The following is a 23,998-nucleotide window of genomic DNA, read 5'->3' as shown; positions in this document are numbered from 1 at the left end:
CCTTACAATGAACGTAAGAGAACTGGTGAGGGAAGATGAAACTATTGACTCTCTGGTTGAGCAGAACTACAAGTTTGAACAAAGCATCACAGTACGGATTCAAAACCCCTGTGAAATTTTTAATACTAGCCAGCTTCTGAAGGATCAACTAGAAGTTTTAATCTAGCTTTTATAAATAAATTCTTTATCTTGAAAAGCTCTTCTTGTTATCTAAGATTATTCTAAGACCTTGGTGGCAAGTCTTGGCTGCCAGACAGGCAAGGTTATGGAGAACAATAAAGGTACATACATTTAATAGTCAGTCTGCAGAACAGCTGCTAAAAAGAAAACTTGACTACAGACTTCAGCAAATGTTAGGTACCAAGACAGCAAAAAGAAAAAAATCTCTGGAGTCAGTTTTGTTGTTAGAATACGCTTTGTCCTTTGTACAGGCGAATTCACTTTCCCGAGAAAATACAAACCATCTACCCTACTTACTGGGTTTCTTTTTCATTTAAAATAAACTTACCGAGTGCCGTCTGCTTTCCAGCTAACTTTGTATGGCTTCTGCTCCAAAAATTTAATGTTTTGCTTGTCCATGGAAACAGGCTGTGCTCCAGGGAATCCAGACCTAAAAAAACCAACCATGTTTAATAAAGTTCTGCAATTAATAGTCACACAACGCAATGCATTTTTTACATTTGACTGAAGTCACATCTTGTACCAGACTTGCTGCATGGTTAACTTGGAGTTAGGACATCTTCTCCAATAAGGTATTTTGCAAGAGAAATCAAATGCCTGTCTGATAAGAACAAGGGTATTTGTTTATGACAAAACATTAAATTATGTGGAACTTCAAAGTTTTAACTTTGGAGGAAGAGATATCTGAATTCAAAAGTACAAGCACTAGAAGAACCATAAGCATCAGCAAGTTGGGAAGCAATGCGAGCAAATCCCTGGATCATCATCTTTGGAAAGGAGTTCAGAATCTTAAACATCAAAATCAATGTTCTCACTAACACTGGACACAAATCCAAGTTGGCTATAAAAATAAGTATCATACCTGAATATTGAAGTGAAAAAGCAGTTCTAAGTCCACTGCTTGAGCAAGCACTAAATTCTACACAAATAGCTGGACTAGACTATGTCTGGAATTTGCACAGCCACAATTCATCTGAAAACATTTTGTTATCTCAATGGAAAAGCAGTTCTAGAATCTCATTTCTTAATATCAACACCTGATCATTCCATTTCATAGTACAAATCCAGATTCTCATCTGTTTCATGGCTGAGTGTTTTTGAGGCTTGCTTTATTAAAAAAAACAAAACAATCCATTCAAAAATAGTCACTTTTCTTCATTTTTTACAATGAGCTGTTTCCTTCTGCAAAAATAAAAATGTAACATTATTTCTATACAGTATAAATAAACAAGTTCTAAATGTTCTCATACCCTTCCCATCCACAGAACTGCTGGCATTTTTGCTGTATTCCTCCTAACTTTGGTTGTGTTGTCACCTGGGTCACACATTTAACTGTTATTCCTTCCAAGAAAATTGCACCCTGAAAAAAAAAAAAGAAATTAGTATTTAAGCCTTCATGAAAGCAGATCAGAACATGTCAATACAAGATTAAGCCTGTTTTTACAACTTCACCCTCACGAGAAATACTAGCTTAAATATTCCTTTAAAATACCAAGATACATCAGCAGAGCTTTGCCAGTAAACTCACTGGTGAACCATATTATGAACCCAGGAACTGAAATGAATTATTTACAGGGGAAAAAATAAAACAATAATTAAAAAGAATTTTTAAAGTAGGTAAACGGTAAGGGATAGGCACTGTTTAGCTAGTAGTCTCAAGAAACTTCCCACTGCAAGCTAGAGCACCAGTCTGACTCATTGTTTTTCATTTGTAACTACAATGTTTTTTATTCAAAAAGAAAGTAAACTAGTATCAAGTATTTAATAGTAAATTGCTCACATATGAAATTTGCAGGGATCAAATTCATCATCTTTAGTACACAAAATATTATATAATAATAAGGTAGTGTAAGACATCTATTTGTGGATAAGAATCCGAATCTAAGCAGTACTGTAAGCCTGGAGCAAATCACTATACATTAAAGGCCATAAAACTCTTTCTGGCAGAAGCCTTTGTGACACTATTTTTAAGTGTGTCAATAAGTATGTCCTCAAAATAAGTAAACTGGAAACTAAGGACAAAATTGACCAATTAAATGTTAAACAAAATCTCTTAATATATAAATGGTATTTCTACACCAACAATTCTGTGCTTTCCTTCATCCATGGAAAGTAAGAGCTGCTCCCTAACCACAGAGATGTAACTTGTGAGATAAACATAAGTAGCTTCGTAATTAGCAAACAAAGTGACTTGGAAACATCTTCAGACATGAGATTTTTGATGTTTTTTTTAAAAAAAAATCTCAGCAGATGAAGACATTAAGTCCTACTTTTGTCCTTCAAAAATCTTTGAGATGTATGTTTTCAATTAAATATGTTAATTTTATCAGACCTAGATGATAATAATCCAGTACAAGAAGTTCAACTACACGAACTTCACCTCCACCCAGGTGAGCTACTAGGTTATACGTCTCAAAACTTAAACTTACACTGTAGGGAAAAAAATTTAAAGGATGAATAAACTTATATAGCAGCAAACTTACAGGGTTCTCAGATGATGTAGGACAAACTTCTTAACAAAATAGAAAACATAAACAGTTGGTTTGTAACAAAATATTTGTGTAAAAACATACTTGCACAATTTTATTCTCAATCTAAACAAGGTCACTGAAATGGAGCTGCTATCCTGAACGCCACAGAAAGGTCTAAGTAGAGATCAATAAAAGAATCCTGAAAATAAAAATAACTTCTATATTCCAGAAAACGTTTGATGCTGAGTGAAATAAAAACAAATTCTGCACAAAAGAACACATTAAAGCCATGAGGTCTACAAAGCTACACAATTAAAGATTTCTACAGAGATTCCAAACTGACCAGACTTCTTTCAACAGCATCTGAAATAAATTCTCAGTGCAGACAAAGAAGATCAATGCACGAAGTTTCACCTGTTGAGCTATGAATCCTGCAAATGAAGATACAAGTTTTTCATATCTGTTCTCTAAAATACTTGAAACTTGCCTTAACAAATCTAGCTGCACACTACTGATGAAAGGAGCCTTTCTGCTCCCTTTCCCCACTCCGTGCCACTCATCTGTTCTACTCTTCAGCAAGTCTAGGAACTAAGCTGGCAAAAATAACACCATGAATTAGTAATATTCTGCCAAATCAGCATCCTAAACTAGTTCACTACAGGATGAGTCAGCACTAGTGCCAGCACAAGGGAAGAGGAACAACACAAGGAGCGCAGGGAAAGCAGGACCGCAGTTTTCAGTACAGCCTGCACTTAGGCAAGATTGGCTCAGTTCCACCACCAAATCGTGTTCCGAGAACAGTACATCCTGAAGAAATATCCTAGTTCATAACCTTAACTAACTTGAGCTCGGCAGGCTTTCGGCACAGCACTTACCCCCTATTATTTATGTGGGCACGAGCAGGTGCAACAGCACACAGGTGACTGGGCGAGCGAGGCAGGCAGCTACACACGCCAAGCCAGTATGTTGGCTGAATTCCGGATAAGGGGTTCAGAAAACCACGAAATAAAGGAAGCTGGTTGTGCTTTGCTTCTCAGAATACAAGTAGTATGACTGCTAAGATTCAAGCAGGAGGCAGGCAACAGGAAAGATTTTCCAGAGAAGAAAAAGTCATAAACATGAAATCGGTGCCTGCCATTTGAAGGTGTCTCTTGCAGATGATCCGCCTCAAGTATACTCGCTAGCTAAGGCACAGCACTATGAAAACAAGGTGAGTCACTTGGGCATCCGTGCTTGGCTAACTCGGCACTCCAGGTTTCATAAGGACATTTCCTTGGATAAGGTGCTAAAACTGAGCCAGATCCACGCACTGTCTGCACCACTGTTGAGCTAACAAGCCCCCTGTGGAAAAGGATACTGGAGAACACAGTGCAGAGATGCCAGATCACTCAGCTCAGCAGGAGCACCTCAGGTCCTCAGCGCTGCTACTAAGCCCAGAGTTATAAGCCCTAATGGACCCCAGGTAACTACGTGCACCTAGTATCTACGCTCTGCACACCATCTGTATTAAGAAAGCTCTCCCCACTTGCCACCGTATCCCTCCACCCATCACTTCAGCTGAAGGAGAAGTGGAAATGCGTATCATCTCCTGTTGGTTCAGATCCTAAACAACATCTGGAGGAGTGGGTGAGCGGGACCTCCCTGACCCTAGTGGCTATCATCAGGCCTGGGGGACGGCCATCTTCAGCTACTCAGACTTGACCGAGTACCAAAGAGCTCAGAGACTGCCTTCCAGAGGACAAGACACATTCAAACACATGTCCAGAAGAGAGAGAGTTCACATCTAAAAGAGAAGAAGGGAGAGCCAGGGAGTTACAATGATCAGCTTAGGTTTAATACCTAGATATACAGGACCAAACCACAAAAACTGCCTCCAGGTACGCACAAGCAAAAAAGATACAACAAAACCACACTGACTGTCAGTAACAACGGTGTTCAACTAAGCATTTGGTTTTGGTGATCAAATAGGCTTCACAGAACTGGGAGAAGCAGGAAATACCACATCTTTTGATGCTGGCTTTTGTCATGGCTTGTCTTGTTCTCATAGAGGAACTCAAAAAACATGGGGAAGGTCTAACTTCTACAAAACCAAGGAGCAACCTGTTTCAAAACCAGCTTCAGAGGAGTTAAGTGTTTCACTAACAAAATGGAAGAATATATTGAGAAGGTTCTGTGGAGTCTGGTTTAGGTGTAACAGAATTAATTTATCTTCCCTAAATTTCCTGTCAGCATATTCTTATTTTTGTGACATCTGCAAATTTAGTAACAGGGATACAGACTGCGCTGGTAGCTTAAGAATTCAGTGTTATCCTTAATTGTAAGAATGGGCTAGAAAAAACACTGTGCAATTCAGTATAAACAAAATTCTACACTTAATAAAGAATAAGCAATTACACAAACACGCACTGGTAGATAATTAGAGTAAACAATACGGAGGCAGCAAGAGACTAAAAGCTGAATTAGTATTATTCTGTCTTGGAAAAGGCAATTATATTGAGATACATAAACAGAAGTATTAGCCTTAAGACATGTGAAATTAATTCCTCCCTATTAAGCACTAGGATGGCCTCAGCTAGAGGCTTGTGTTCAATTATAGGCACAACAGTCTCAAAAACGTGAGTCAACATGACAGAATACAAAGAATGACAAGAATCGATAGAAGTATAACAAATACGGACTATAGGGAAAAAGTGAATAAATTGGCATTTAATGTGGAGAAAGAGAAGGCTAAAAGGAAATGACACTTGTATTCAAGTTCATAAAATGCTACTGCAAAATCAGAAAATAAACTTTTTCCCATATCCATCTAGACACCCATGGGCAGAACAGTAAGTACAGGGGTTAAACTTTGGCAAAAAAAAGTAGGTTAGGCAGAAAAAGCCAAAGTCACTAATATTTAGAATCAACATACTTTGACAATTAAATAATAAATATTAGCCTCACTAACTGTGTCAGCCATGAGGTTTAATGGTTTCCCTCTGTCTTGCAGATGATCACAAGACACCTGCACTCAAAATCATGAAGAAAATCATTAACATCTACCACCTCTTCCAGACTGTCCGAGACGTAACCATCCATTTTAGAAGCAGTACATATTACACCCTGTAACGCCTGTGAAATATACAGCTTACATGGGACTAGAACAAATGGCATTCCTTAACAAACAGTAAAAGATCTGGCTGACACATTAAAAGTTTGAAGGTTCCAACTCAGAATTATAACTTTTTGTCCTATTTGCAAAGTCCGGTATTAGTATTTTTTTCCTGAAGTAAGATTCTATGTGTCAGTTAATAATGTTGCTTTGATGCTACAATCACCATGGCATGCACTGACAAAGCCAAAACATGTTTGGATTTCCTGCGTAGCATCTGAGACTACAGCAAACAGATTTGCTGTTACCTGTCAGCTACACTTGGGTGACGACAAAGGAAACTGTAATGGTAGTATGTTCTAACAGTTCCCATAGTTTATGTAGCAGAGAACGGAAAGGCTGTCCAGGCTTTTTGACATCAAAACATTGAAGTTCTAGTGAAAGATGTTGCAGTAAGCTTCCTCATGTCCAGGATGGAATTTCTGAAATGGACAGCATCGTAACTTCACTTTGCGGGCTAGCTGGGCAGTTGCTTCTGACTATTCATTATGCTAGCAAGAGGCCTCAGAGGTGTATCCTCCTCTGTCCCTAAACTTTTCTTCTGTCCCCACAAAGACCTGGATCAAAATGAAAACATTTGAGAACATGCCACTATCACCACAGCCACCTCTAGTTTGACACTGTCTACCCCAAAATGTTTACAAAAAGTCAGATTAGAAGGCTGAAAATATCTGCTGCAGGATATCAACAAAACGCTGAAAATTTAGCCCTTTCGACAGTCAAATAAGAAAATCTGAGCAAGAGGTATTTACCTGATAATCATTCCCCTTGTAGATCGCATATTTACAAGGAATCACAAACAGATTGTATCCATCTCTACTGAGTTAAGAAGCAGTCCAATCTGCCAGCCAAGAACCATGGTAAAGAATTCTCCCCGTTCCTCCTCTTCATGTCAGAATGTTCCTCCAGAGCTGCAAAACTGAATTATACGAATATGCATATTAACTAGATGATTCTTTCTTTCATAAATTCTCTAACTCGTAATTAACTTTTAGTTATTAATATGCTTATTCGTATAATTTAGCTTCCAGCTTTCAAAAAAACTACGGTGGCAGATAAGAAGCAGCCTGGGAAGCCAGTATCACGATTCCTGTTAATCATACCAGTTTAGTTTTGTACTTGCTGAAAAGAGGCTGTCATTGGACCCCACCATCACACCTCATTTGTCAAAATGCAAAATGCAAGTCAAAAAAACAGTTTTGAGGTTCCAGCCCAAATAAATTTTTTTTGATATCTATGTTTTACCACAAGGCTAATAGAGGTAGTGGCCATATCCCTGAGTATATTTTTACTATGGATTTTTGCAGTGTGGGCAATTTTTTATTCCAGCTGTTTGACTATTTGAAAGCTTTCAAAGTTCATATTGCTTCTTTGGACTATGTTTTGTATTCCTTTCATGCTAATTTCTTCCACACTCCATCTGTAAACCATGTTGAGCAGCTGCAGTAACAACAAAACGCATTTTTGCAGCATATTTCATATGAGGATTTCCAAGTGTTTGCAAACAAACACACCTCAGCACACAAGTAAAAATTCAGTATTTTGCAAAAAGAATCTGAATCTATTTTTGCACTACGCAACATTCTCTCCTGTTTTATCTGAAAATAAAAAAAAAAATGCAGCAATTTGGAGGGAACTGAGCCATTAGTCTTCAGATGATACAATTATATTCTTTGTACTTGACTATTAATTTCGTACTATGGTAAGTACAGCAACTTCTTTCATCAGAATTATGCAGATGTATGTCAAAACTATCACAGTAAGTGATCAACCATATTTCTTATCATTATGCAATTAAAACAGCTTTGAACAAAATATAATTTTAAAGCTGCCTTGGGGGTTTTAAGCTCATATTGCTTTTTGCTAATCCAATACTCAGTCCTTCAAAATTTCCAAAAGTAAGAATATTTGCCAAAATGAGCACTGAATTTAAAAAATTCTGGATTTCACCCACATCTACAAAAAATCAGTTAAAACTGGTTATACACATCCCCCATAACATTTCACCTCTAAAGACAGAGTGAATAATTAAAAAGTGCTTTACTATCTCATCTGAAACTTTTTAAAAAAAAAAACGTGTTATATTAGAAAAATTTTAAGTCATTCTTACAACTGGAACAGTTGAGGTGTTCAATATTAAAGTTCAAGGTTCATACAGGAAAGATAAGAAAGCTTGCAACGAATCTACCAGTTTTTTCTGGTTAGAGATGACACTAACAGTCCTCATTTACAAGACACTGACACTTGTATAGCATGTGCTACGTAGTAACTGATGACTATGAGTTTATTATATTAAGTTTAGCAATTAGAATATTAAGTTCTTAATCAAAAATACCAGTTTTAGACGTTCTTTTCTCCTCTTGCCAAAGGAAGAGCTTGATGATCCAGGTTCTGATTCTTGGCCTCCTGTTTTACCATTATCATCATCCTCCTCTTCATCTTCATCAAAGCACCACTCTGGTAGCTCAGGTGGTGATGGTGCATCATCTTCATCTCCATAACGACGAAATAATTCCTTCAAATAGTCACCTTTATAAATACCCGGTGGTCTAGCCTGCGCAAAAGTAGCCACAGCAGCCTCAATACTGTCAAATAAAAATTGAAAATTACTCTGGATGCTTAATTTACGTGTTTTAGTCATATCTTACCAAGTGTAAGATTTATTAGGACTGAGAATTAAAGCAAATTGCAAACCGGTAATTGCAAAAATATTCATTATATTTGAAACATCATGCTTAGATCAGCCTGGCAACAGTTGCTCCTGCACAAGATTGTGCATAATTATGTAGGCACTGCGTATGTTCTCAGAAGTAACTGCAGCTTGTACTGCTTTGTGTCCTTATTGTAGCTAATAGTGGTTTGCTGGTCACCTAGGTAAAACTTCTACTATTGCTACAGAAAAGGAATGAGTGACACGTAGGTATGTGCTTAATGATGGTATGAAGACAAAAAAGGCCAAAGAAAAAGACGAACAAACTTAACGAAGAAAAAGGCAAGCATTGAAATTCAAGTATGGCTACATTTTTCCCGCCCCTAAGAATTTTTCCTCACATTAGAGGTTCTTCCATCACACTGGGAAAAAGCATCTAATTTTATGAGATTACTTCTCTTTGCAGAAGTTGGTCACAAAAAAACTATTCAGAAACCTTTTACTATGCAGCTAACACTTAATCTTAAGTGCTTAAATAAACTGGAGACCGCATCACAAAAAAATCAGAAACCAAAACTAACAGTCATGCATCTTTACTAGCTATGTGGAAAACACTCCAACATATACAACAGCAAGCACAGCATAAGGGTTTTGTTGTTGCTATTTTCATGTATCTTTTAAAAATGTTTAACAGAAAACATGGACTTATTTCTGTCTTCAGTTTATCCTGGCTGTGTGGACCAATAATGCTCCATCGATCAACATTTAGAAATCTTGCTAAATTGAGGAGAAATCACAAAAAGCCCCTGTTAGGCTTCTTAATAAGCACATATCTTAAAGCTGGAACGAAAGGACATATTAAATTCTATGAAAAGAATTTTTTTTTCAGATAAGAAAATAGCCTGCCACTGGAACGAGGAAAATATGTAGCTAAAATGGAAAAATGGATTTAAATACAAAATGCATTTTTTTTTGTCTCATCTGTACAGTACAGGAAGGAGCCTGGAGAACTTCAAGGCAGATTTCCCAGAAGAGACAGAAACACTTCCTAACAACCAGTAAGTTTGGTTCTCTCTTCTGATCTTTACTATGAGTAGAAAATAAAACATTTTCCAGAGTGAGACTATCAGATGGTCGGTCACCAGATCTCAGAAATGACAGTTTAAGAATCAGAGTTATTTAGAAGGAGCTTTCTTCCCCATTCTGTTTTCCAAGACTCCTAATTTCCTCCTTACAAGACATTTTTTATTTTGGTATCTTTATTAAATTGATTCACATCTTCTGTAACCAATGTCACTGAAAGGACAAAACAAACCAAAAGGGATGGAGCCTGAAAGACACTCAAATTTGTCCATGATGATATTAGAAGAACTCTATACGATTCGGGAATAGATGGCAATGAAAGCCAAAAGAGGCAGCACAGATTTCAAGTCCAGACACCCAGCTGAAAGAAAACACATTTTGCAAGCTCTAGAAACATAGCAGTCTTTGCAAAAAATGAGTTGTGAAAAAGAGAATCAAGTAAGGTTTCTGATCACTAACTGGAGTGCTTTCCGTCTGGATGAGCTTTCTTTAACTAAAAAGTACATCTCAGTATTCACAATACATCAGCACCACTCCTATATCACGTGTTTAAGGAATGAACAGGGATGGATTTTTCCATCTGGAAAATCTTATTTCTTCATCAGCAAATAACACTGCTTTATTTTAAAGAATGATATAGCAAATCGGATTTATCTTGATACAATGCTTAGCATTAACTACACCTTGCCGAAATTCATCCTTTTGCTGTGGACATTTTCCCCCTACTAGGTGATATATATCTGATATATCTGGGTGTTCTGTTAAAAAAAACTGAGACAAATGAATAAACTTGGTACTATTAAGTACCTGAATGAAGGGGAAAAAAAAAAAAAAAAAAAAAGAGAAAAAGAGACACGGCTGTTAAGTTTTAAGGCTTTTCCCACAGCGGTTTGGAAATAAAGAGAGGCTGCATAAAAGCAGGAGATTCAAACAGATTCAAGTGCATTTCCTCTTCAGAACAAAGGACCAATTCTGAGTCTAATTACTGCATGCTGCTTTTAAATTATTAGATTAAAAGCATATAAATTTGCTAGTTCACAGGAACAACCAGAATCATACCATAAAGATATTTGTATCTGTGTCTACTTCCTATACTCAGCTAAGGTTCTGCCAAGACTCAGCCACCCACTGCTAATGGCGTTCTGTCTCCATTACTCCAATGTCTTTATTCCAAGTTTACTAACAGACAACAGTGACCTAGTTCTTCGCAAACAGCTTGCACATACATGCCAGGCACCAAATAACTGTATGTACGGTCATAAGAAAATGCTGCAACAGGAGTAGAATTTTCTTCACTTAAAGGACCCTGCAAGATACATGATCCAAATGCTTAAGGGGCTTGTTAAGAAACACGCCTTGCATGGTACCCCATCAGCAAGGAAACAGTGACTCGCGAATACTAGCAAACATGCAGAAGTCATGCCCACCAGCATGGTACAAGCCATTTTTTTTAATACTCATGTTATTTAAGAAGATCACTACTCTTTATGAAGGCACCAACATTTTTAAATGACAAAAACCACAGGTGAGTCTGTGTAGAAGCATGCTGTAGACTTCAGTCAAACAAGAAGCTGGAAACAAGGACTTTGTCTCCCCTCAACCCTTCAGCAGCAGGTATATCACACTGCTCTTGCTCTAGCTCATGACCTCTCTTCAGAACTTGAAAAACGTAAAAAGCCTACGTGGAAACCTACATGAAAAAGACAAAAAAGTAAGAGAAATAATCTTTCAGGCATCTCTGAACTCTACACTCTTACTCAAAATGTAGGACATGTCACGGGGAGGAGACTCAATACACACACTCCTAAAAGCCTACACACAGCAAGTACAGCTGACTTTTGACCTACCAGACCTATAAAGCTCGACTGAAACAGGATAAGCTACCAAGGAACAACATGAACAATGTTAATATAGGTTGTTTGCTCAAGATTAGTAGGCAGTTATTTATTTAAATAACAGTGAACACATTACGACAGCTGTCCGGACAATGAGTGAAACATACTAAAGATGCCTTTGGTCACCTTCCACAAATCCCTTGGAATTAACATTCTAAGTTACCTCCAGTCCATCTTCTCTACCAAAAAGGCACAGATCAGAAATCCAGTTCTATTGAAACCATGTGTACAGTGGACACCTAGACAAGACAAGAAAAGGGCATAATCAATTGCAAGTAATTTAACAAACATGCTTCAGTTTCACAGGTGTGTTTTTGGATCCTTCTGCCTTCATCAGTTACCTCGCTGTCCATCAAGGCAGCCCAGATCACATAGGGCACATAAGCCTAAAAAGCAATTGATTACATTCTTTCTGCAAATTATTAGCAACAAGAATATAGTATAGTTCAGTTTATCCCAGAGCACTAACAATGCAACTGAAATATGGCTAATACAGATAAGATTCAAAGTATTTTTTTTATGACTGGTCAAATGCTTATCAGAAGACAATAAAATCCAATTCAGTAATTGTGATTTTAGTAGATGCAACATGCATTACATTCATTTCACACCATCAGGCATAAAAATCACATCCAAATTTCCCTACCTCAAACTTGAAAGTGGTGTCAATAGACCACAACTCTATTTCAACTTTGCTATTACCACGCTAAGACCATACTACTTAATTTTGAAAAAAAGAAAAAGTATGAAAACTATACAAGAGTATAATCAACTTCAGTTACTTATCTTTTTTAATGTAAGAAAAAAAGAATTAAGTCTTCAGCCTCTATTTTACTGAATTCATCCCCAGTGAAAGAAGGGGAAGAGTCAAATGCATTGGAACTTTTTTTCCTCTAAAGGCAACAGCACCATCTACCGATAAACAAACCAGCCTGAAAATCTTTGCTATTACAAATGTCGCGAAGGATTCAGGCAAGTTGTAGCCTCTTGCTCATGCTGCATTTTAAATTATAAATATCAGAGTATTAAAGTTACCACTAACACCAAACACAATTATTCTTAATATTAACATATTTTTCAGTTGTGACCACGAAGCAAGCCACTTAAGCTTTTACTGATTTCCTTATTTCTCTACCATAACTAGTGAAGTAACTTTAGCAACAATTCACTTGATGCTTATTCAGACAAAATGTGAATATCTTTTTTTCTATATGCTCCCCTATATTGCAAGTATTTATTTTTTTTTACTAGAGATCCAAAACTTGCCTACAAAGAGTAGACTGATAAAAACAAGAAACTTCATATGGGTAAACAGAAATATATAACAACTGTATCAGGGTTGGGTTTTGTGCCTGCCCCACCAAGTCTTCCTTCTTAATAAAGCAACACGAAAACTATTACAAATTTCTTGGATTCATCCATTCTAACCATTTAATAATTTCAAAAACTGTGTAACTTCAATCAAGTTAAATGAATTTTAGCTTCCTTATAGAATTTGTTCCCAGCAATAATTTCTCCTGTGTTTTCTGCTCAAACAAAATTTTTGCATTTTGTTTCCTTAAGGTTGGTACGCAAAAATAAAGTTTCCATCCTATATTGTTCTAGCTGAATAGAAAATTTTGTTCACTTATCATTCACATTTCAGTCGCTTTTCATATCTAAGCTTCACACTGGAAATGAAACCGTACACAATTGCTATCAATAAGCCCTACAGCTGTTACTGCTACCAAGAAGGTTAAGTCAATAATTTCATGTACATGGCAAAGATAAGAAGCATCTCAGCACTGAGACCAATGGCTTGGAAGGGAAAGATCACATGGGGTACAGTGCTGTCACTGCTGCACACTGCTTTCACTTCTGATAAAAACATCCCCTGCACCAGTCCCTATGACATCCTGTCAGAGGAAACAAATGTCCAGAACCAGAAACAACTTTTCAGTAACTCATGGAAGGGAAATGGAAAATCCCAACAACCTTTTTTTACTATGAAAAGGCTAATCACAGGTTATGTAAAAGCCTAGTCAGCACATTATTTTCTTCTTGACTATAATGGACTTTTTTTTTTTCCATAAAGTTGAAATAATCTAAATAATGCAAGAACATTCCAAAATTCATAGAAGTCAAAGTTAGTGACTCAACAGCAAAAATGGCATTTCCAGTGTTGAAATACCAGTTAAATGGGTCTGCAATTTACAGGACATGCAATCCCTGTTCCATATAATTTGCTGACCATAACAATATTTCAAGTTCTGAAATACTGTTGGAGGACCAAGTGGAGCAACTGCAAAGGGAGAGTGAAAAATGAGGAACTGCTAAATGAGAGTGAGTGGGATCAGTCATCAACAATATTTCAAGTTCTGGTGCAAGTTCTGTAATATTGTTGATGACTGATCCCACTCACTCTCATTTAGCAGTTCCTCATTTTCCACATGACACTTGCTTTACAGTTCAGAGAAGAAAACGCAAGTCTCAAATTTAAATTGCATTCTATGTGAAATAAAGAAATAAGAAAGTACCTAAAAGAAAACTATGTGAAAAAGCATGTGCCCAAATTAAATCTTTCAAGCACACAAAAAAAAAAAAAAAAGACTCTCAGTGGCATCCTGTAACAGGACAAGAAGCAATCTGTAAAAATTTAAATACATTAAATTCCGTTTAAACGCAAGAAAAAAAAAAAAAAAAAAAAAAACACTGTGTATTGTAAGGGTGAGCAAACACTGGAAGAGGTTGCCAGAAGATGCTGTGGAGCCTCCAAGCTTGGAGAAGGCCAAAACTGAAACGGGCACAGTCCTGAGCCGGCTGCTTTAGCTGGCCCTGCACTAAGGAAGGGCAACTGACTAGCTGATTTCCACAGGTCCCTTCCAACAACCTCAACTATTGTACAATTCTACGATTCGGTATGAATCCTAAACTGTATGAACATACAGAAACACAGAATGGTGGGGGTTGGAAGGTACCTCTGCGGATCATCTAGTCCAACCCCCCTGCCAAAGCAGGGTCACCCAGAGCAGGTGGCACAGGACCTCGTCTAGCTTAGTTTCCCAAGCTCTTACCAGTGACACCTACACACACAGCTGTTCCATGCACTCCTAAGGCACACAGACACTCAGATTCAGGAAGGTTGCAGAACCATCAAAGAGGCTCTGTTGTTCCCATTCTGACTTTGGAAACTCAGCTGCAAAGTAATTTCTTGTCTCTGACAGTTTGCAGATAGACTTGAACACTAATATGCTTAATAGAATTCAGAATAAAATGGTTTTAACTAAAACTAGAAGCCACTCTAATTAAACTGAGAACTTACTTGGCTCTGGGTAAAAAAAAAAAAAAATATCCTTAGGAACATTCAAATATTCACTGTGAGACAGTACACCACAGAAGAAAAACTTCGCCTGGTATCTACTACCTGTTCCCAGCAATTAATCAGGTGCTTTGTGAGATTTGCTAAAGAATCTCTGATCATTCAATTATCAAATATGACTTCAAGTAAGCCAGACCATCAAATGCCAAAACTGTACTTAGGCAATACATAACCCCCATTTGTATCAGCAGAAGTTACAAAACCACAATGTGAATATCATGCATTTGTTTTTAAGCCAGCTGTTTATTTGGACAGTTCTTAAGCCTGCATATTTTTCCCCATTAAGTAGACAGCTGTAATCAAACTGATGGATGCAGAAACATACTAGTTTCTGGAGTAAAAGCAATCAAACCTACATATGCATAAACACTGCACTGAGGAAATTCCTTTGCTTAGACTTTTAAGAATAGGAGACTGCAGTTATGAGTAAATATGAAATAAATTAACAGTAAAAACTAATGATGGATATAACGGATATAAGAAGACATACCTATAAGCTCTGAGGGATTCTTATCACTAAAGTGTTCACATACACGGATAAATGTCTCTGTATTCTCAGGTGTAGGGCACTCATCATGCCTGAAAAACACAGGAACACAGAGATTAGGAGACAGCTGGGCGAAAGGGAAGAGGAAAAAAAAAGATTAATTATTTCAGTATGATCTTCAAAATTAAAAGCTAAATATTAAAAAAGTGCAGACAACTTACCCTTTACACTGGAGCTTTATATATTTAATCCCCTCTTTCTCTATATCATTCCTGTCATAGAATCTAGTGGTGTTGGTCAAGTCTACCAGTAAACCCATTTTAACCTAAAAAAAAAAACAAACCCAATAAGAAAATAAAGTAAACTTATATAAGTGGTTCAAATATCAGTGCATAAATATTAAAAGGCTAATAATACCCAAATTAAAAGCAACAGCAAGCTACAGTTGCAAGTTTAAAAATTCTTAAATATTGCATTTGTTCATAACATCTATATTTTACCACCATTAGTCATCTGTGCTTCTTTGTGAAAGCTGATGTCTGAATTAGCACTAGCCACGAATTCAAAAACTTCAGTTTGTTCCCACCAACGTTTCTAAATAAGAAAGATCTGCTAACGGCAGGAAAGTATCTGGTAAATAATTATTGTAACATGCTAAAAGATAAATAAGTTGGAATCACGTGCTCTTATGCTTTAAGTAGAACGATATTAAGCACTGGCACAGTGGAAGTACCATTAGAAAAATTAACTACTAAGAATTATATATATGTATACTTTCAGAAAAAATAACTGATCTAATTTACCCATACATTATAGTGCAAAACAAGGGAAATAATTTTCAAGTTTTAAACAAAAATTCCCTTAAATTCTCATTTTATTCAAAGTTAAAATGTGAAACAACTTCAAATCTTCAAAGATGCTGGCAGTAATTAAGGTGGCAGTGTCAACCACTCAGCCTGAATTCAGGTACATCCTAACATCTGCCTTTCTCACTGTACCCTAATGTGTCCCCTTGTGCCTGAACTTACATTTTTAGTGTTTGGTTTTTGTAGCTGTAAAACAGGTCTTTTAAAGCAGCCTTGTGGTAGTTACTATGTTTTTAAAAAGCAAGATGGATAGCAGAAATTCCACTGGGTGGCATCCAACACACAGAGAACAACAGCAAAGTGCATCCTACTGATCCTTGATCCAAACAGAATTTCCACGAACCATAAACCTCCCAGTATTACTGTGCAAACCCAGCTCACTAACACTCCTGTGTACTGAAAGTATTCCTGGTCCCCTGCCTTATAAGTGCAAGTAAATGCTTTTGGTCAAAATGCTGAATGTCATGCTTTCAAGTAGGATCCTCACCATGAAACCAGATGTCTTTTTAAAAGGCATTTTAAGAGTGGTAGTTTAGCAAAACCCTTGTTCCACAGCTTTGTCTTTTTTAAAAATATATCACTAGTGCACTTATAAATACATTAACACTGAAGCATGTTACGCATTCAGAAACACAGAAGAAGACTGCACCTTCAGTATACGTAAAACTCCAGCACATACTTCAACTTTCTATACTGCATTCAGAATGCTTTATTTACTTTTATCACTGTGTTTTGCAGAAATACAAGCTGCTTCAGTAGAGTTCCACCTGAAAACAATGTTACATTAGCTGAACCTTCAAATACTTAGTGTCAACAGAGCTGCTAAACATACAGACTGACAGCATACTAGCCAGTGATTAATTTTGTAGGAAGTATACAAAAGGCAATTAATTCAATCATTACCTTCCTCCCCCTCCATCCTCAACAGCATTTAGCATATATCTGGGAGACCGCTTAATTCACAAAATTTCCAGGTGCTACACACTGTACGTCCATAACACTATGCCACTGACATAAACTACTCAAAATAACTTCGGAGGAGAATGACATAGTCCCACACCAGTAGTTCTAGGTGATTGTACAGGACAACATGCTACGATAGAAAAGTACATCTAAAATGAGCTAGTTCTATGAAAACTATTTAGATATTTTTCTACCGTTCTACACAAACAATGACCGCGTGGAGGGAAGCCACAGAGTATCTTCTAGTAACATGCCATACCCCCAAAAAAAGCTAAGAACCTCCCTCTGTGTTCTTCATCCTATCAACAGGGCAGTTAGAGTTGGCAAAAAGACCGATATGACAATCAGGTGTGTTATCAGAGAGCTCTAGACTATCAAGCCACATAAATGGCCCCCTAACTACCCTCCTCCCCAACTCCTACATAGATCAGCTTGATAACCTATTATTTTATGTACAATATGGGGTTAAGCATAATGCTTCCAGGATGTCCTCAGCTAAGGGGAAAAAAGTTATTTTCAAAGTAAGATCAACATTTAATGAAAACATCATTTTAAAGTAAAGGTTTTTGCATACAGCTCCAGTCTAGTAAGAAAGAAAACATTCCAAAACGTGAATTACTCTTCAAAAAAATGCTGTATCATCTGACATTCTGGAGAAAGGGAAAAAGAATCGTGAGGAAAACAACCTTTAATAAAACCATGAAGACATATTAAAAGGTTAACACTGTTTAATATATCAAACTATTAAAGCAGAGCTACAAGAAGAAATGCAAGTGATTTGCAAAACAGTTTCACATCCTCCCATCCAAACGTAGAAGAGACACCATTCCATTCTAGTTGAAAACTCAAAGCCAATTCCCAACTCCACTGTTCTCAAATACCAGCACCTTCAAACATTCCAGCCAGAAGCCTCCAAGCTTCCCCAAACTTCTGCTACAATGAAGAATTATCACTGAGAAATTGTGTGAAAGCACAAAAATTAATTTTACATCAAAGCTTTTAAGCTCAAAGAATACCCCCATGCTTTTCCCTCAACTTTCAGAAATTGCTCTTTTGAGCATATCCACTCACAGATTTCAGTTTCCCAACTGCCATGTAGAACCCAGGAGAACACCAGAATGTACTCCAGACCCAAAGCGTCACCAAGCATTTGGGATGTTGCATTTAATTCGAACAGGAGAATGAAACAGAGCAAAGTGCCTGCTAGAGATGAAATTCTGACATACGGGACTCTAGGACTTCTGGCCTGCTATTCCTTTGCAATTATTATGAATAGTGTCAATCATATACTAGTGAAGACTTTGTGAAGTGAAACTGTTCCTCACACATTTCACGGAGTAGTAAACCAAACAGGCACCCGATACAATTTAGCCAAAGCTATAAAGCATGCATGGCACATAGAGCGTATAAGGCATGAGAGAAGTTTCCTTGCTTTACAGAAAGCATAAACATTTGCTCTCTCAGTTCACAGGATGAGCTGCACGTAACACACTACAATTTAGAGAGTGCCAGGCAAAAGAAAAGGATAAGGAAAATTTTAAAAAGCAGAGGGATTATGTAACATATTGAAGTATACAATTATGATGTTCCAAAAATCCATGCAAAAAAACCACTGGCACCACAGGAATCGGAACACTTCAGTCACTGAAGCCAGGTTACACTATGCTTGTCCTGACCAAGCGTAATTCTCGCCTCTAGAACAGATTCCAGTACACATACGTTCATCACCCAGGTGCTTTTACTCTGCTCTGAAACTCTCACATCACACCAGTCATCACAGTCATCCTCTCAGTCATGCTCTCCTAAGTTTGCTCCTAGGAAGTTCTTAACAGGAGCTGACTTTTGAAAATCTATCCAAGCCGAAATAGATGGTCACCCACTGGAAAGAAATGGTTTTTCAGCTAATGTTTTGCATGAATCACATCTTTCAGTCCACCACGCCCATGGAACGACACAGCTTTGGAAGAAAGAATAATTTAAAATTGTTGAGCAACTTCTCACTAAAACACACATTCATTTCTTACAAATACTGTTGCAACACTACAATCATAGATACCACATTGAAACACAATTGAAACTAGTTACTTTTCTCGCTTCTAATTGTAAAAGATGACTGGATAGAGGGGGGGGGGGGAAGCTCATCGATAGCTTAACATTCTCATCTTCTACATACAATAATACCAAGATCTTCATACCACCCCCATTCTCCTCATACTTATTTTGGCCAGGCTCTCCATGTCCTCCTATGGTTATAAAAGCCTTCCTCCTCACTTTCTCACATTCCAGCTATCTCCAGCTATTAATGCCTCATGCATGTGCTCTTCTGCTGCTGTGCAATTAAATGGCCTTAGCTAGGTTCCCCTTGTATGACCCCACAAGTTTCTCATCAGATGTTGGAACTTGAAAACACCCTCCCCAGGAGGAAGAGAGCGTACTACAATACACTGAATTCTCTCCAGCCCCAGGATTTTTTTCCTGCATTTCTTATTTGAGGAAAATAGGTTAAATTAGTGATTTAATTTATCCGGAAAAACAATAATGTGGCTGAAAACTGGTAACTAGTTTTCCTAACAGGAAAACTGTAACTTGACCATATAATTGCCCAAACGTTCTTTTGAGTTAACTAACATCCTAGCTCTTCATAACCAAAATAAAACTACCTTTTATAAAGCACATACAGTACTAACCTACTGACTCAAGAAAGAAATAAAAAAATAAAATTATACACACTGTCACAAATTGCCCCTGCAAATTTTTTTATGAGACCATGAAGATACTATGTAAATACTGGCAATCAGAAGAAAAACGGGGCTGCTATCCCTTATCAAATCAGTTTCTAACATTCAGATTTTCAGCAATCAGCTGCATGAGAAAAAGGAATCACACAGGAAGCTTGTTAGACAAAGTTCCTCCCAGACAGATGTTGTCTTAAACACTGAACTGGTAGCTTCAAAAATCTGTGGTAGCAGTAATATCTCACTATTACCAAAAACCAGATGTAAAAGTTTCTGCTGAAGTCTCTTATCTGGGAGATAAATTATATGGACTTAAGTAACAACCAAGTTTCAAAAGCGATTCATTCTGCAGAGTATTAGCAGTAAAACACACTGCAGTAAAATGATAAGAACCATACACAGTGAGCTGCTATTGACTTGGGAAAATGTGCTTTTCAAGGTCTCAATTGCACATTGATCTCACTGCCAGATAGTTGGTAAACTGCTGTTCTACAAACACAGCCCTCCAGTAACTGCATGTCTCAGCCAATAAAAAAATCATATGGCAAACATTTAGCAACAATACCAGAGTTCAAGACAATATACCAGATTTGAAGGGAACAGGGAGTTTGAGAGAAATTATCTGTTCTGCTTGTAACCTAAAACTACCAAAATATAAATGGGGATCCTCATGCTAGTAATTGTATTATCAGATTCTAATCATTTGATGTCACTCAAGACATTACAAATTCATCGTATTGCAATACAAGCAACTGATGTGCCTAGTGGAATGGCTATGAAGGTTCACCATGATTTCTTCTTTGGTGACAAATCACTAACAAGCAAACAGTCAGAAATTCTGAGTAAGTCTCTGAAGTTCTCTATAGCTTCAAACTATATGCAGAATTTTAGATTACTTTAAACCATGAGTAAGAGTGGGTTTTGAAAATTTCTAGGTATGCCCATTAAAGCCTGACAGAGTCAAAAACAACATAAGGCATAAAACAGGAACTCAAGTTGAATTTCAATGCATAGATCCAAGAATTCAAACAAAAAAACATCCTGCCAGTTCAAGCACCTGAGAACAGGCACACATGCTTCACTGATCGCACTTTCTTATCACATTAGCCCACAGGTACTTCCATCACTGCTACAGTGACTAGCTCACCACCTACTTCATACTTAAGCCTCAATAAGATTCATAAAACGAAGATTCACGTATTTTAGTCACCTGATTCTTCTGATTCTTAAGCTCTGATGTTGTGAAACGAGTTCAGAATTAGTTTAACTTACATCAACAGAAAAAAAAATAGAAAAAAGTCACTAGCATGATTAGTTTTCTAAAACACACAGTCAAAAAAAAAATGGTGCTAACATTCTACATAACAGTTTAAGAAACGGATTAAAAGAATTAGGTTGTAGGCCTTTCTTTGCCTGGGACGCTCAAAATCCTATTTCCCACATCTCCAGATGCACTGGACGGGGCACAACACTTCACAGACCTCCACAAAAGGCTGGAAAGGTCTTGTTTCACATTTATATTGTCAAAGCTGTGCTACAGTGCAGAACAACGTGCAAGCTGATGTAGACAGACAGAAATGGGCAAAACACAGCGAAGAAATAAGCCAGAAGCACAACCCAATGATAAAGGCATCCACCCACCTTCAGCGGTCCCAGTCCATGCTCCTAAAATTTTTTTTTCGATTTATGCATTTTTTTCATTAAGAGGTTACTGGATAAATTCCATAAATTGTTTTCTTCCATACTTGGGTATGACTGGTTAGATACCATAAAGCATTCTATGCATCAACAGAAGAAAATTATGCATTGAAACTACAGAAGAGTTCTATGAATTCTCCTTTCACTTTCAAATGTTTTCACTCCCACAAGCAAAATTGCAACTTAATATATCCATAGGCAAAAGTCATTTGTAAAACCACAAACTCAGACTGTCTTAATTTTTGGCAATGACATCTCTCCAAGATGCAACAGTAATAACACAAAAGAGTGAGATTCTTGCTGTTGACACTGTGAATGAGCTGGAGGATTTTGCACAATTCTTGCCTGTAAGAAAGTACTTTTGGAAATTTAAGAATTACAGAGAAAACCTGAAAATGTAAACAAAAAAAAAATTCTCTGTACAGATGTCCCAAAGGAAGCCATCAATCACTTTTTTCTTAAATCTGAAAAGCAACATCTGAATAAACATTAACGAAGAAAGTAATGTTTCAATTACTAGAAAATTTAACTTTACCTTCAGACTCTTTAAGTAGTTGGATAACATACTCGGGTGAAAGCGATTTTCTTCAGCAACCTGTTCATCGTATCTTGGTCCTAACATTGTCTTCAAAGGTAAAAACTTCCCTATGAAAGACAATCAAATTTTGCAGTATTTTATGTATACTCATGTCTATGTACACTAACAACTTAGTGATTTCAAAGCAACATGCTGAGCAGATGTAGAGGTTCCCCTTCAATGAAAAATAATTGCAGGAAAAGTATCAATAACAGTTGATTTGGAATATTTTTTAGTTACGAGTTCTCTGAATTCACAAATAAGTTTAGAAGTTTAAAGGAAATACTGTTCAGCTCATGTAAAATAACGTTTTTAGCTAGCTTTTCACGTGATTTAAGCTGAGGAGCTACAGCACACAACAGAATAGAGAAAATTTAAAGTTGGTACAGATAAAAACACGAAAATAGCATTTTAAATGACAGTTTGTTACGCAGCTATGTAAACATCAGCTTCAATTACCTGCAAACATAAAACACGGTAAAGATCACTGCAAAAAAGCCACATTTGGTACAGAACATCGAAGCACTACAGAGCTTTCTAAGCTGCTCCTTAGGGCCTGTTGGAAGAGTTCTGTGGCAGCGTTCAACCTTCCCTCGGAAACACAACACCTACGTGCGGTTCAGACATCAGGGAAGCTAAGAACCTGCACCAAAAACTTGACTGGAATTAGCACTTGCTCAACTACACCCATCACTGCCTAGAAACCCAAAAATTTTTTTTAATATTGATTTTAGTTTTCATCCATCACATCCACCACAGAATATCTGAAATAATCTCGTTAGAGATCTCCAGCTGGCGCTTCCTGAAGCCCAGGAAGCTACGGGCATGCCTTTCCCTCCGAGCGCAGCAGGAAGAGGTCCTGGAGCAGCACGTACTGACCCGACAGCTCCTCCTGCGCTTCCAGACAGACGAGAACTTAGAGCCCAGGCCACTGCCACCACGTCCGCCTGGGAAGCCGCACACCTCCTCCCGCACGCTCCTGGGACCCTGCGCTCGTTAGGGGTGTAAAATAACTGCAAATCGATAGCAAGAAAGAGACCTGGCCTATCTGCCCAGCCATACCCAGGTTAATGATACAGGCAGGGAGTAAAACTGTGAGAACTTCAGCATTTCTAAACAGCTATGAAAATATTTAAATGAATCCTATCCTGAGATTGATCAAATAAACCCTCCCCCAAGAAAAACACAAAAAAATTATTGCCCCAGAACTTTCCTTATTTTTTTTTTTTTTAAATAAAACTATTCCTGTGCACTTGAAGACAGCCTTTCTAAAACCAAAGAAAATGCAGCCATGTAATTGTATGGCACAGAAGAGCAGCAGATACGTTTTTTTTAATGCAGGAAGAACTCCAAACTGGAGCACCAGACATAAATCTTCCAGGTAAAAAGTTCTGCCAGATTCTGATGTTGTCGAATTTTATTTCTAAAATGCTTCTAATAGCAGTTAACCTACCTATTTCGGGGGGGGGGGGGGGGGGGGGGGGGGGAAGACAGTGCATTCTACACGATTTTTTCTTTTTTAACTTCACTAACTTTTAAAAACCTTTTCCTATTTAGAAACACACATACCCACACGATATTTTGAACTCAGGAAAAACGTAACACCTTTCTATACTATTCCTTAAACTGTCTGATGCATCTGTTCAGCTGTGTAATGCAGAGTAACAGCCACCATCCACTAGTCTTTCTGCAGTATTTAAATGTTCCATTTCAGATCCCCAAGTGAATAGGCACACCCAGCACTAATCCTAAAAAATTCTTCTGAATTACTCATAAAAATACCGCTTTCTCATCAAGACAGAACACTTCCTCTTAATAAAAGAAATAAAATCTTCTTGTTTTCAGCAAAACAAAACCACATGGAATGAAAAGACACTAAAACGT

General features: G+C 37.4%; 1 protein-coding gene across 1 annotated transcript in view; it reads right to left on the bottom strand.

Moving 5' to 3' along the window:
* RNGTT (RNA guanylyltransferase and 5'-phosphatase) overlaps nucleotides 1-23,998 on the bottom strand; it is a 195,156-nt gene that overhangs the window by 165,864 nt on the left and 5,294 nt on the right. The window contains exons 2-8 of the mRNA XM_075414382.1: nucleotides 22,073-22,182; nucleotides 15,497-15,600; nucleotides 15,279-15,367; nucleotides 11,594-11,669; nucleotides 8,138-8,387; nucleotides 1,431-1,540; nucleotides 509-610 (exon numbers count right to left, since the gene is read on the bottom strand). Coding sequence (XP_075270497.1) covers nucleotides 509-610; nucleotides 1,431-1,540; nucleotides 8,138-8,387; nucleotides 11,594-11,669; nucleotides 15,279-15,367; nucleotides 15,497-15,600; nucleotides 22,073-22,182 — 841 coding nt within the window. The remainder of the gene's footprint in view (nucleotides 1-508; nucleotides 611-1,430; nucleotides 1,541-8,137; nucleotides 8,388-11,593; nucleotides 11,670-15,278; nucleotides 15,368-15,496; nucleotides 15,601-22,072; nucleotides 22,183-23,998) is intronic.

The sequence above is a fragment of the Opisthocomus hoazin genome, chromosome 2 (genome assembly GCF_030867145.1).
Source record: "Opisthocomus hoazin isolate bOpiHoa1 chromosome 2, bOpiHoa1.hap1, whole genome shotgun sequence".
In the NCBI taxonomy this organism is placed as follows: domain Eukaryota; kingdom Metazoa; phylum Chordata; class Aves; order Opisthocomiformes; family Opisthocomidae; genus Opisthocomus; species Opisthocomus hoazin.
This window is presented reverse-complemented; position numbering and strand designations above follow the sequence as displayed.